This window comes from Dermacentor silvarum, chromosome 2, assembly GCF_013339745.2.
Source record: "Dermacentor silvarum isolate Dsil-2018 chromosome 2, BIME_Dsil_1.4, whole genome shotgun sequence".
Lineage (NCBI taxonomy): Eukaryota > Metazoa > Arthropoda > Arachnida > Ixodida > Ixodidae > Dermacentor > Dermacentor silvarum.
In genome coordinates this window covers 222,047,340-222,062,816 of record NC_051155.1, presented here as the reverse complement: position 1 = coordinate 222,062,816, position 15,477 = coordinate 222,047,340, and the positions used below count along the sequence as shown (strand labels likewise).

At 41.0% G+C, this 15,477-nt stretch overlaps 1 protein-coding gene across 2 annotated transcripts in view; it reads right to left on the bottom strand.

Moving 5' to 3' along the window:
* Positions 1-15,477, bottom strand: part of LOC119442702 (NBAS subunit of NRZ tethering complex-like) — a 91,189-nt gene that overhangs the window by 43,605 nt on the left and 32,107 nt on the right. For both annotated transcript variants that reach the window (XM_037707669.2, XM_049662325.1), the window contains exons 20-31: positions 14,299-14,537; positions 11,269-11,355; positions 11,090-11,164; positions 8,933-9,062; positions 8,321-8,455; positions 7,465-7,638; positions 7,298-7,371; positions 5,089-5,148; positions 3,986-4,054; positions 3,724-3,846; positions 2,799-2,901; positions 1,806-2,017 (exon numbers count right to left, since the gene is read on the bottom strand). In XM_037707669.2, coding sequence (XP_037563597.2) covers positions 1,806-2,017; positions 2,799-2,901; positions 3,724-3,846; positions 3,986-4,054; positions 5,089-5,148; positions 7,298-7,371; positions 7,465-7,638; positions 8,321-8,455; positions 8,933-9,062; positions 11,090-11,164; positions 11,269-11,355; positions 14,299-14,537 — 1,481 coding nt within the window. The remainder of the gene's footprint in view (positions 1-1,805; positions 2,018-2,798; positions 2,902-3,723; positions 3,847-3,985; positions 4,055-5,088; positions 5,149-7,297; positions 7,372-7,464; positions 7,639-8,320; positions 8,456-8,932; positions 9,063-11,089; positions 11,165-11,268; positions 11,356-14,298; positions 14,538-15,477) is intronic.

Here is a 15,477-nt window from a genome sequence, read left to right as displayed (position 1 = left end):
ACTGCAGAGGCATGAACAATTTACTTAATGCTTTCTAACATATAAGCATACATCAAAGTTTTGCTGCAATGCATAACTTTGCAAGAATTGCACAAACAGATTTTGTACACAGCACAGGCCAGTTTATAAAAAGGGGAATGCTGCCATGTTGGAGTGCTAATACATGTGTGAATAAACAACCAATACAAATTCTTCAGGGTAAGTTTTGAATACAGCAATGTGGTCACACAAAATTATCCTATATAAGTTACTAGCATGCTAACTTTAAAGCCAGATGTAGAAAAATGACCTTATTAGGAGTTTTCTGTCTTTATTATGGCAATTCCATAGTTGAAATTGTATGAACAGTGCTATCCACATGAAAGCTTTGGCTAGTTGGTTTGACATTAGAAATGTTAAAGCAGGGCCTATGTGTGTGTCTGTAGACCTTCTTGCAAGTCCATGTCTTTTGTGATGTCTTTATCATTTTTAATGCAGATGCTAGTTCGTCCCCATTATTTCACCTCTTGGCTTGGAATAGTGTGAAAAAAAAAAAAAAAGCCAACATAACATGACCAGCACTGTAGAAGCAATGTCTCCTACAATTCTAACTCTTCATTACTCAATGCTTCACTGGCTTCATCTCGTGAAACAAAGCATAAAAGGGGGTCAAGGCAAACAAAAAAAAAATAAGCAATGGGGTAAGTGCTTGTCCTGATGCTTCTTTCTTAGTTGTGATTGTCCAACATGAATTAACATCTTCTTCTTCTTATTTCTGGGGTTTTACGTGCCAAAACCAGTTCTGATTATGAGGCACGCCGTAGTGGAGGGCTCTTTGGATTAATTTTGAGCACCTGGAGTTCTTTAACATGCTCTACAATGCAAGCACATGCGTGTTTTTGCATTTCACCTCCATCGAAATCGAAATGGCCAACTCTTGGTTTTGTTGAACTTCTTTGACTTTATTGACTGGTGGCCTCCTTTCAGCACTAGTTAACTACATGACACCCTCATTTAATGACATTCCTCCCACCTGTTTTTCTCTACACAAACAAGCAGGATATTGCTGAGCAAGTATATTAACTCAAGCTAAGGCAACACATTAGTGCGTCACGATGTCCAAAGCAACACTCATAACAAGAACAGAGCTTTTGTAAGGGAGAAAATAATGTAATTATAGAACAGGATTGGTGCCATCACTTTGAAGATATGGTACCAGCTCCCGCAGCATAACATTCCCCATTCACAACTGGTGATACACAGCCTACCATTGATATTAGTGACTTACGATGCATTTAAACATGAGAGAAATGCAGTTTGGCCAATATTCCAGCATTTTCCAACGGAAAAGCTCAGTTATGCAACCCACTACCCACTGCGCTGTTGTTGCTATTTTCTGGAGTGTGGCGCCCTCTCTCTCTGAGCCTATGACTTAAAGAAAAGAACATGGCACCCAGTTCACCAGGCCTCCAATTCAGAAAGGTTATGCCGAAAGGTCAATTACAGAAAGGTTATGCAGCACCTTCAATCAATGAAGAGGCTGCACAATTCTGTGACAAAATCACTTATTGGCATAAAAGAGTGGTTGCAAAGTTGAAGCTGTGCTTGACAAGTCTCACTAGAGGTCAAATATCCACAGTGCCACCAGAGTTGAACAGAGAGAGAGAGAGAAACGGGGTGGGAAAGGCAAGGAGGTCAACCGGAAGAAGGAGTTGAACACAACTTGATGGTTGCTAACAATCTAGGTTGGTTCGACATTTGCCTTTAGTGTCTGTTTGAAACACTCTGCAAATTAAATACTAGGTATTTGCACAGCATGGACTTGCCTTGCGAGGGGAATGCAGGAATCCGAGTGCGACGCTGCAGAATCCACATACTCCCTGGCAGCGGAGAGAACCAGGTCCACTGAGGTCTTGTATGGCAAGCTGTTTGGGTGTCTCAGCTTGGAGGATGTGCCTTCTTGGTGACACGTCAGCAGTTTTGATGCTGATCCAATGAACTCGCGATTCCCCGATCCGAGCAGGGCGTTTGCCACAATCTGATGAAAAAACGCAAGCAAAGGGCAAGTGATCAAATGAAAGCTGAGTCTATCAATCTGTAAATAGATAGATGCGAGACCAAAATCTATATACATACTGCCTTATTAAGACATTTTCACTGCGGCTGAAGCCACTTAAAAGGCTGATAGTGTAGAGATGTGAACACAGTTTTGTATTTCCATTATGCTTAGACATTAGTTATCATAGAGCAATGAGGCTACGTGCACGTTTACATGCCTCATTTAGAAATAAATAAAGTACACAAGAGCTCGTCACAATCTGCAGAGCAACTACAGTGATAGCTGAAGAACCTAACTCAAGAAAGAGGCGCAGGGCATTTCGTACAATGCACCAGCAGCTTCACGGGAGGATTTTTTGTTGTGTACTCTTTTCCCTGCACCATTCATGAATTTAGGCTTGAATAAAGCCTACATCTCTATACTTTTATGCATGTTTTGTCAAAATAATTTACCTTTAAGCTAAAAAAATCATGCAGAGCGCGCTGTACATTATTGTAAATTACTCAGGCGCAAAATACTTATACTAATTTGTGGCTCTTTTTTTATTACATCTATATGTAAACAGTGAGAAGTACTCTAATACTTCTTCTCACTGCTTACATATAAATGCAGAGATAGTACCAAAGCATATCGTGGCATAAAACTAAAGAAAAGCGAGACAACATGAAATCTAACCAACATAAGCAAAACTTCAAATACTGTATCACTATCAGGCATCGCATAGTAGTGATCTCTAGAATAATGGCTCAGCATAATGTACCTTGACACAGTCGGGCACCGTGATGTTGCTGAAGACATTTTTCTGAAATAGCAATATGTCGTCCAAGAAAGAGCTCCATTCATTTTCTGTGAGTGGAGGTGATCTGAAAGAGAAGTTTTTCTTTTCTTAAAAAAAAACAAATTTTTTCACAAGCCAGACTTCACTATAGAAGTTTGCCAACCTGTCCGAGTCATTGTCTTACAATACAAGGCCTGCTTTTAGAAATATGTAAATTTATACTGCAGAACAGTCAATAGCTCATAGAAAACTGTACTAACTACAGTGGAATATCGTTGATACGATCTTCATGGGAACCGGAAAATAAAATGTATCCTCCGAAAATCATATTTTCCGAAATAGTACTTTGCTCCTATGACACTGGCCAGGAAATTAACAAAAAAAGTATTATCCCGCAAAACATATTATGCAGAATCGTATCAACAAGATTCCACTGTATAAACTATGTGCGATCATAAAAGTAAAAAAATTCACTCTCTGTAAAGAGCCAGCCCTCTAATAACAGCCACCATGGCTGTGAGTGGTAGTCACAAACATTTCCATGGTGAGATTTAATTCACACACAAATACCCAAGAAAGCGGAAGGGAAGTTGGTCGCCACATTAGCTCAATGGTGGAGCATCACATGTGTATTGTACTAATGTGGAAGATGTTCTGCTCCCCTATGTGGCAAGTTTTCTTTTCGTCTGCTTTACTATGCTTTTCCTTCTTCTTTCTACATTTCTATTTAAGCAAACAGTTAATTTCTACTGTGCTTTCCCTGGTTCCATTGTTCATCGGCTTCGTGTGGTTGTAGCAAACAAAAAACCGAAGCCCCTGGGTTCCCCTTACTCTTATCACTAAGCAACAGCTTCACCTGCCACATTATTACTCAAGTCAGGAACAAGGATATAGTAAACATGCAAACCTCTTTAGTGCTGCAGATGTGACTTTCTTCAACAGGAGCTCGAGCTGCTTCACATCACTTGCACTGTCAGCGATCGTCTTAACACAGACCTTGGCGCCATAACGCTGAAAGCACTCTGCAACCCTAGAGGCAGGAGGGATAAGTGCCTTTAATGCAAAAACAGGTTGCTTGAACATGCTCTTCAAGGTCTTGCATATATGTAGAACTGAAAGGATGGCAAGACAGCTATTTCCTGTCAGTCTGTCAAATGTGAGTTACTTACTCAATGTAGCTTTCAAGAGCATCCAGTTCGTCATGCAGCCGCTTCAGCTCCTCGTCTTCATTTTCACCACTGCAAGAAAGCACAGTTAGCTGTCTTATAAAATGCACTAAAGAAGGAATACACACACACAATAAAAAATCAAAACAATTTACTTGAGTCACTTATGAATTCCTACTCAGGAAGAAATGACATACAATGACACTGCAATACAACTTACCTGAAAGGTTCTATGCTATAAGCTGCAATTTTTGCAGCCAAAAGTCCTTATGCGGTGATGTTTATCCTGTACTAAACATTTGATGCGAATCCTACTTTAATTGTGTATGTTAACTTTAAATGATCCTTACGTAAACTTTGTATACTGTATGTTTGTACGTAAACTTTGTACAGTATTACTCACATATGTTATAATTGTGATCCTATATGCATATATGTGCTGTGAACGTCGTATGCTGCCGATGTAAGGGTCTTCAGGGACTCAGTCAAGCTGCCTAGAGCAGCTTTTAGCCCTGAAGACCATCCAGAATTTTCTGGTGAAATAAACTTTGATTGATTTGATTTTGATTGATAAAGTGACCCATCGGGACTCCAGCTCATGGGTCAGATATAGGCCCTTTTGTTGAAAAAAAGATTTATACAACAAAGCAATCTAATACATTGTTTTGATTTTTTTTTTGTAACAGACAAGAGCCACATAGGAGACTGAATTTCAATGTCCAACGATGAAAACAACACTTAATGAGGCAGTCCGTGTCCATCATGCCGATATGGAAAGAGTAGGTATTTGTAAAAGTGACACTCAACCACATGTGACACCATAAAGCTGCATCTTAATGAGTTGGACCAGGTGGTAGTTGAAAGCACAATGAAGGGTAAAGGGAGTGAAGCCGTGACTTGGCACGTTCCACTGAATTCCAATGTTCTAATGTACTGTGACGAGGAAGTAGGCAAACTTAACACACTGCCTCAGGCCTTGACAATGATGTGTGGTAATTTGCCTTCGGCAAGTTTCATACCTGACTGTCTATGGAATTTCTCCAATGTAGCCCAGATACCTCAAACAAATGACAACACAAATCGCACATCTGCTGGCTGTCACCCACCTTGCCCCTCGCTGTGGAACACATTTTATGATCCTCTCAATGTAGTCCAGCTGGTCCTCTCTGCAAGAAAGTGGAAAGCTGTGATTACCAGTTCACCAAACACTACAGAATACTCTCAAACAGGCTTTTCTCACTCAAGCGAGGCATGGCCACAAAGGCATATTTAATGAGCCACAAGAGTTAAGCACTCAGTTCAAGAACTGCAGCAAACACAGGGTTCACAGATTTTTTTGTCACTGGCTGTGCCTTCTGGCTCTTTATTGCTCCTTCCATTAAACAACACCAACTCGTCAAAGCAGCAGACGTGCATGTTTGTGAGAACTGCTTATTGTGCACAAATTTGCACAAAACTCTGCATTCTGTGCACAAAACTGTGCACAAAACTGTGCACAAAAGACAAGTGAACAGCGACTACCTAACTGGCTACTAAATGGTTATGAGCTGAAGTTTACCCATGCCATCAGTGCAAGAAGTTATTGCCAACCTTTTTATCAATAAATTGGGAGGGGCAAGTGACGAAATTTGTAGCAAAAATGAAAAACTTATCAATCGGCAACAAAGCTTGTATCATTACAGACAAATGAAACACAAAGAGGAAACTCTAAACTGAATGAGAAGACTGTGGTTCAAGTACGTAAGTACTTTAAGCCTAAGAGGGTCAAATTTTTTCGCAAGAATTGTGCCCCCGTGGTCAATTTTGTCTATTACCACTTCTAGCAGTAAGAAATGGCTTAAAACTTATGAATGCAGAAAAAATTTACTGCAAGCAATATTTTGTTCAAGAAGTGCTTGCCTTGCACCAACAGTACACACACAAATATACTATACAGTAATAGATAAAAAAAAATATGTCTTTCAAAACTTGTGGCTATCAATTTGTTGTCCCAAAAACATGCTTCATCAGAAGAAGAAATGCTTGAGCAGTAATTGCGAGAAGAGACACCGCGCGTGACCCGAGCAAAATGGTGACAGCGCGCACTCCAGTGGACGGGAATAGGTGAACCAGAACCAAAGGCAAAGAAAAAGAAAACCTATTAGTATCTCGGCACTTTGGCCATACAGGGCTACCGGAAACATGATAGTGGCGGCCAGAAAAAACAATACCATCGACTCCATGCATGACTTGGACGTAGCAGATGGTGCATGTGCGAGCACATGAGCGAGCGCTCAGAGGTAGACAAGTCGAGTTGTGCACCCTGGCAAGATGAAATTTAATTTCAAATGACTTTGGGCAACTTCATAGAGATGGTAGCAGCTCTCAACAACCAGTGGTGTCGAATATGCCCAAAATATCAACCATAAGTTCGGCGCCATTAGGTATGTACGTCAAAAATCATGCGCGACAGATCAGCGGCACCATACATGTACAGCAAAAATCCTCGGAGGTTTAAATAAAGCTGCAAGGGACAAGCGAAGTGTGACAGATGATCAGCTGCTGTGAAGTGACGGTAACTTGTACTGCCGTTTAGCCCACCCAAACTGCAATTTTCTCATTTTGCTGTTCACATTTGAACTGTCCCTTTCACATCTGGTGCACAATGGTGCATGGTAGTACACTGAAACCTCGTTATAACGAAGTTGAATCCAACACAAACCTTCACTACATCCAATATTTTCTAAAAATCTACATACTGATATCGGCAAAAAAAAAAAAAAATGCAATTGGCTCTATGCGAAATAAATGCAAGCAGGATCCCTCAGGTGGGCCCGATACGGTCTTTTGTCGATTATTATGGTGCGTTGGCAGCTTACAATGCTGATATGTGGCACGTAAACAGTGATAAATTACAAAAATGTGTTTTGCACCAACATTAATAGGTAACCATGCGATCACATTGATTGCATGGGATAAGAACATTGGCTAGCTGGAAGCCAGCCAAGCCAAACTGTTGGTTAAAATGCATATTTGCACCCAGAATGTGCAGTTTTTTCAAGCTGCTCTTCCTGAGTATTTGACATTCTCGCCAACAGAATACTTAATGTATTGAGCTGAGAGCAACTAAACATTTGTTTTGCTGTAACCGATTTTGTATAGAATCTTGCATTTTTGGTTTCATTATAGCGAAATACTCATTGAAAGAACATGTGACCAAGAAAATTTTATGTTTGCGTTATCATATCTGATAATTCATTATATCTGTGTTTGTTATATCGACCTTCAACTGTACTACTGAACAGAGGTCATAATGTACAAAATTCAGTAGCCCACCTTTGGCAGCTACGAATGCACGACAAGGCCAGTTCCGCAAGTTCATGAGCATCTTGCAATATTCGCTCCGGATCCTTAAAGAAAGAACTGCATATTAGTTATTTTTCAAGATATACAATGTTCGATGCATTGTGCAGCCCGTTTTATATCTAAGGGATGAACTGTACCTCAAGGTTGGAGTTCTCGAAGACCTGGACGCAAGGCGACAGGTCTTCTTTTGCCGTCTCTGAGAGGAATTCTCCCAGCAGACGGCGACGGCTGCCGGGTGAAGCTCGCTCACACCGATTCACAAATGGTAGCAGCCAATCCCGGAAGCAGAGCACATACTTCTTGTCTGAGCTCTACCAATTACACAGAATGAAGCAAATAAGACAGAGTCTCAAGAAAACACTGAAAAGATACTTACTACCCTGTATTAAATTTGAGCATCTGAAGTGATGCAACAAGGAAACTGAACACAATGATTTATGCTATTCATAAATATAGATCTATTTATGCTGCAGAATTTATTAAAACACATGAACAAGACAAAAAAAAAAGTGTTTTAGTAACTTTTCCAGCTGAAAAACTCGTATAGTTATGACATAACTAGCTCTAAAGCAGCTTTGCTGGACTGCATTCGTCACTAGAGCATCATTATTCTAGGAGCTATATACTATCACCGGAGATTGCTTTAATTTCAAAATTAACTGATGTGAGGATAAAAGTGCAGACTTTGATTTGACTTTGATTTGGAAACAGGAAACAGATCAGGAAAGATAGATTATAATACTTTAAACCAACATAGACAATGAACAGTTGTCTCACAAAAAGGATATAATATACTACCAAACAACAAACTTTTTCAAGAACTAGCATTCTCATACAGCTGAGTGAAGAAGCACGGTAAAAATAAAACGGAATCGAAATGCCAGAAAATTGCAGTTTCACTGGTTACACGATATGAAGATGGACTAACTGGCAGGACATCCGTCACCTGGCTGTGGTAAATACAATTCCTTCTTTGTCAATGCAAGTACTTGCCATGCTCATCAGAAGCCTGATCTTCTCGCTGTCCGAAATTTGCTCCAGCTGAGCAAGAGTCAATGGCTGGCTGATGCGACACTCATACACAAGCGTCTCTAGGGTAAGGAGGTCACCATAGAGCTTTCCTAGTCCCTACAAAAAAAGCAAACATATCGTGAAGTTGAAGTGACAGTAAGCAGGTAGGCAAATCATGAAAAAAACTTTGAAGAAATTGTTTAAGGCAAACTTGTGCCACAGTGCCAGAGTTGTTTTCACCACTATGAAAAAAAGAAAGAAAACTCAGTGTTTTAGTTCACATTTACTATGGTGTCATATTTCCCTCTTTGCTGGTGGTGCTGCATGTACAGAGATTCAAATTTGTACTTGCCGGCTAGTGCGTAGCACTATAACTGTTTAGTGCATAATTATGTTGAGTCTTCAGCCAGGTAAATATAACAACAAGGTTTCACTGTGCTTTAAAAAAGGAGAAAAAAAGCATGCATGCGTGAACATACGTACACATGCACACACACAGCATACCACTATAATGGGGAACCCAGCACTCCTTTGTTCATTGGCTCACAACTCAAACCTGTACTGCTAGCGAATGATTATGAGAGAAATACACACCTCAACATTGTTCAGGCATCCAATCTTGACCAGCTCCAAAGCATTTTCAACCAGAAAACTCATCTCTTCAATTTCATGAGCTCGCTCCGAATACCACTGCGTCAGCATCTCGCAAGTTGGCTCTTCAGTCCTGAACAAAATCCAAAAGTAATTTTAATGCTCACTCCCCACACAAGAAAAAGTGACAGTTGCAAAATATTTATTCACCTTTAGCCATCTCACTTGCCTCAACACTACTGCTCTTTCAATAAGACAGTGAAGCATGCCAGCAATCAGCAGTGCACCTATGGTGCTTGCTGCTGTATTGCTTGGCATCTGTTCCAAATGTGTCGTAGTTTTCATTTTGCCACTTTACAACTCAGCATGTCGATCAACTAGCACAAATCATTTAGCTTTTAGCCATTTAGATGAGACAAAGCCAGGTGACTTGTGAGTGGGATACTATGTGCTTTAGAACCCCATTATAGTAACCCTGCATGCAGTGAAATATGGCTTACAGTAGATGAAATCAGTGGTTATAGTTCAATTTCTATGCCTTCTATACTATAAGAACATCCAGCACACTTTTCTGTAAAAAAGGTTAAAAGTAACTTCACTTATGGCAAATTGCACTGGTCATTCTAGATCGGAGATCCGAGTCCTCAAAAGTGCACTTGGACTGCATTTGAAGTACGCCAGAGGAAGACAAAATGCTCTGCGCCAGATTGCTGCAGAAGTTATGTTTAGCTAGCATCTAATGCACTATTTAGGTTATACAGCCTAAAACTTCCATTTGAATCTATGCTGAATGGGGGAGTGAGATAGTCAAATAATTCTGCCACAGACTGGGTTGACCCGACATAACTGATGGAATATGTGGGAAACGGCAAGAACCCGTTACTTCATCCGCCGCAAGGAGTGCCAATACACCTACGCCGGATGCCTTCTCTACCCCTGCTCTCTGCACCCGAACCCCTGAACGCATGAAGCAGGTACCAAGGGAGACGAGGACGAGACACCGACTGGAGCGGAAGCAGCGGGAATCGGCATCTTCCAAGAACGGCAATCAAAGAAAGCGAGCGACGCCAGACACGAGGCTGCAGCACTAAGCTAAAGTGAATATCCCCACTCCTTGCTAGACTGCCTTCTCCCCATTCATCAAGCGTCCAGGAAGCCAGCGCGTCTTGTTGGGAAGACCCAAGAAACAGTTGGCTCTGATTGATTATTACTGTGTGTGTGTGTGTGTTGTGTTTGTTTGCGCCTGCGCGTACCGTGGTGTGTGTGTGTGCTCGGAGGCTAGACAGTGCCTGTAGCACCTAAGTAGGAGCTCGACTGGGTGGAACCTGCTACAATATGAATTTACTTTTAGACATACAGTGGAAAAAGGTTCTTTGTAACGAAGAAAGGAAACCTGCTCCAGATCGACTATTAGAACGAATGCAAGTTTATCCACTCAGTAATTCAGCAAAATTTATTTAATTTGAATTTTATGAAACTGTAAGAAGTGTCAGAATTAATTGAATGTCAAATAATCGAACGTATAAAGAAAACAATAAACCAATGCTTACTACATCAACATGCCTTCATTTACTGAAGAAATTCACAACTCGTTTCTTTGTTGCACAAAGTCAGTGAGGAAGCTGCAATTCTCGTCACCTTGTGACTAATAGGTAAGTGCTCATGATGGTGAGGGCCTTGTGACTACCTTCATATTGCTGGAGCAGCGTGTAACACGTTTTCATCCAAATAGACATGCTTTTCACTACTGTGTACAGACCCCAATTGCGATGTAACTGGCAGGTTCGACGCTAGCACCCAATGTGGACCTCGCCACTTTGTTTCGGTTGAATGCTAGCACCATTTTTACTCTCTTGCTTTGCACATTTGCAGCGCTCCTCGCTCGGAATGCATTAAAAGTTTTTGAAGTTAACCGTGGCGCGGCCAAATATACATCTGAATTAACAATAATTTCAAGCCATCAAATAATGCATATGCTTGCAGGGACCAAAAGGCCAGTCGAGTCTGAATTATTCAATTTTCCAAATTAATGATTGTCTAGTTAGTAAGATTTTACAATTACATTTTCATTACATAGGGCTCACTGTAACCAGGTTTTACTCTATGAGGGTGATATAACGAATGCCAGTGGGGATCTGTGATGAAACCTGAACAACTCACCACCACTTTTGCAGCAAAGGGTTGTCATCATAGAAGTCTTTGTCAAATGAATTCCACACAGCAACCATTGGTGCCCTGAAATGGCGAATATAAGCACACAAACTAAATTAGATGCTTGCGTGAATGTTGGCAAGCATTATAATTAAAAAATAATTCTGAAGAAAGTTTTACATCCTTACTCTTGAATCATTTCCTCACACCAGTCCTTCTCCCTGAGGTCTTGTGTGTCCCATGAGATCACTTCACGTTTGCCTTGTTCCGTTATCCTGAAGAATGAATCCAACAGAACACGGACATCATGAGTGGAATAATTATGGCAGTACCATGACTCACAGTATACTTGTGTACTTATTTTCAAGCTCATGTAAAAGTAAATCAGGTAGTCACATTTGATCTGCATACATGAACGATAGCTGAGGCCTAACATATAAACTAAAAAATGACATATTTGTCATACTTCTGAGATGATGGAACGTGGCTGAGAAAACTGAAGACAAAAATGATCGATGTAATTAGTATATATGCCTTTCTGCTATCATGCCGAATATAACTGCTTTATGCAAGTTCACTTCAGTGACTGACATCCACAGAATCAAGACGAACATCCCTCAAAATTACTTGAAAGTGTGATTCATTGCAATTTTTCATGTCTTATCTGCTTTATCATATTTTATCCGTCTTTAACACATTGGCTCTGAAAGAAAGCAAACAAGAAAGTAAATATAAATCAAGGGCCACAATCTCGGTCAATCACTTTCAGAGATACAGAACAAACTCGCAACCAACATAAAAATGCCTTCATAATATCCGGTACTAGCTATAACATTTGTTACATGCTGATATTGGCAAGGCACATTTAGATTTACTTCGTTATATCCATGTTCATTATAAGTCAATCCTGGATATATCAAATGCGACATATGGAATTATTGTCTACATCAAACAGTTATAACATCTCCTTGGAAATCCCATGTAAAAGTATACCTATAGCACTGTACTACGTGTGTTCACCAGCACATTTGATATATTGAACTCTGTGCAGTGACCCCGTCAATGCGCTTCTCCTAATGAGGATGCAATCCTCTCTCACACAGTCAGAAATATTTAATGTTAACGAATTCGAAACAGCACTGTTCTGGCAGATCTGAATGGCAGTACATGCCACAGAGCAAAATGACCAGGGTGGGTGTCTCAGTTTTGTTCGCTGCATTTGTGGACGGCTTGTGCAAACTGCGTTCGTTCGTTACTGGTAAGAGCAAATTGCCATTTCAATTCAAGAATGCAAAAGGCCTCCCGGTCAGATGCATGTTCCACAATAGCATGGATGACACTTGGCCTTTTCACTGAGTGGCTACGGGTATGGGATGTCGAACTGGAGATATCTGCGCTGCCGGGTTCGCATTGTTGTACACCAGGGATTTCCACGAATGGAATCTTTAGGGCTTCATGAGTGGCCAAAACAAACCCCCCTTTGGACGGATTTTCACATTAGAGATTGGATTTAGCAAAACTATTGTATGCCACATCTGCACTTCGTGAAAACACCATTGCAACAGCGGCGCAGAGAACTCATTGCTGTGTAATTCGCTGGACTACAGTTCGTGCTTAATTAACGCGTTCAATTTTTGCTCACGGGGTTACACGAGAGTTGGAATGAACTTGGATGTTCTGCAAGTTGAAAGCTACTTTCGAGTCTTACAGCATCTACAGGGTTGATTTTTTGACGACATACGACAATCAGACATTTAATAGGCGGCCGGGCATGTTCACACACAGTTCATAGTACTAGTACAAAGTACAAATGCGCAGATGGTGGCATGGCACATATCCATACAGGCTGGTTTGCTTCTGCACTGTGTCAATTTATACCTTATCGTGAATAAAAACGAACAACAAGCACTTCGACGCATGCAAGGCACACCGTGGTCATTTAGGATTAGCGTTGCGATAGTATATTAGCAAACTTTTGTGTGTTCGACATGGCTTTGTAAAAACAAATCAATAAATTCCCACTTTTCACAACTTCAGGAAACTGTCTGAGATGGGTGGAGCTTTCCCATAAACTTCAGATAGGCATATTTTATATTTTGAATTATCGATAAACTGAAATATTTTGCAATACCCTTTGAGTTTGATACATCTGGGATCGACTTATCAAGGTTCGACTGTATTACACTTTCAGTGTGCATTAAGTGGCTGCCAGTGGAAGTGAATGGGATGAAAGAAACAGCACATGTGCAATAAATGTTATTTTTTGTGCTCTATAGTTGCCTTGATAGGATGTCCATCACTCCAGTGAGGCATCCAAATGAATGTCCACGTCACACAGAAGTGAAAGTTCTCATGAAACTTATCAATCAAGAACAGTGTTTCAATTCAAATTTAAGCCAGCTTCAAACCTATGCTGTTGCCCAAAAAATGAATGGAAGAAAAGGATGGAAGAAATGGAAGAAGAAAAAGTGTTCCTGTATTTAACTGGCTAAGAAGAACAGCAATAGCATGAACCTTTCACATCAAAATGAGCATTAATTTAACTATTGTAACTACTAAGGATTACTTTCTACACGAAAATCACTCTTCCCTTCATCTTCCTTGTCTTCATTGCTTAATTCTTTGTAGCTCTTCCCCTCTCTCCCTCCAATATTCTTTGCCAGGGAAAGAAATTGAGTATTTAGCACATGGAAGCGCTCATGCTGTCGTTAAAAATGGCATGTTATGGCTTATTAAGGCTACTGCAGTGGCTAATACTAGTTACAGTGAAATCTCTCATTCCGCTAGGCACTGAACGGACCTCATGCACGATTCCATGGCTGTGCTCTATTCTTGAACCAAACTGACCTACAAGTTCCACACAGCTTATTTTGAAGAAAGTGTCAGGCTTAGAAATTAATAAATACAGTACAGCCCCTAGACAATCACCACTACATTTACGCCAATGGCAAGTCAAAATGAAAGAACACTGTAAGTCAGTGACAACCTAAGCATGCAGAGGCAAATACATTGCTCGGTCAACTAAAAGAGGATTTTATAAGATGCTCCAGCCAATCATGCTTATTCATTTCAGAGGTGAACTTTCTATACTGGCGTCTTTCAGAAACTATGTTTTGGAGCATGGAGGTGGTTTTGCGGGCGGAGCTGGAACTGAAGTCTTAGGTTGTCACCGAGTATAGATGACTTCACACGAGTAAATGCTGGACAAGCAACTCCACCTGGCCTTGGGCAGGCAGGTGGAATAATGAGACGGGGGCAGGGTCTCTGGGAAGTTGCTCACGACGGTGAGCCAGTGAGGCAGAGTGGCCATGCCAGCATAGGTGAACAAAGTTGACACCGCTGTGGCATTCCCTTCTTGTGCGAATGAGAGGGCAGCCTCGAGGGGTGGCTGGCATCGAAAGCGCTCGAAGAAGTCAGCATCGAACTTTTCAGGAGACAGAGCCAGCCCTTCCTGGATCTGTTGTAGAAGAGAGATGTGATATGCCATGAGCAAGCAGAAAAGACCACAACCCCCAGCTGCCCTGTCTATATATGCTGCACTGTAATAGCTTCCTTTCGCTGTTCCTAGTTGATTGTTGATCTGAAATGTATAAGTTACACTTCTTACAGCAAATAGCTCTTAAGGGTTCATTACAGTTTTCGAGTTCTCAACATGTGCGTGGACACTATAACAACCATTATCATCAGCCCAGAACACTGTGCTGGAGTGAACAGAATGGAAAGAGGTGCAATGCTGGCAGTGTATTTCTTCGGCAAATTTTTCATGATTTGACTTATAGGCCTTGAAAAAATAAATTTTGACAAAGGAACACAGGGCAATAATGGTGGTTTGATGGTATAACATGCTTGAGCATTGTGCCTGTGGCTCCCCACACAACTGTATGTGACTGGGTATGTTTGTACAGGATTGAGCAGTGAAACAGCTATTTGCTGCGTATGATTCTGTAAGCCTTGTCCTGGATAAACACGCTGTTTTGTGCACAACAACTTTAAAATGGGACAGAAATCACACACCACACACAAGGTGACACAAACAGCCATAATACATGACCAGATCTAAGATTTTCTTGCCCAGTGGCAACGGGAAGTTGACTTTGAATAACTTGAACAATGGCTTCAGTTTCTGCTCTGACTATTGCACAAATGTGCTTATTAATGTTTTTGGAATGGGGAAACGGAAAAAGCTCAAAGGCTTAGGAATCTAAGTGTGCAGACTCAAGTTGAGCAGTCTGCTACATAATCCCCACACTAGACTGCACAATGTGCCCTACGTATTGCAGCATGTACACCATCTGCAAGTGGACTTTGTTGCAGTTTCCATGTTTTAAAGACTTATGTGGGCCAATGCACATTATGACATCTAGCACATGACCATCAGCACTCTGTTCACAGCTCGT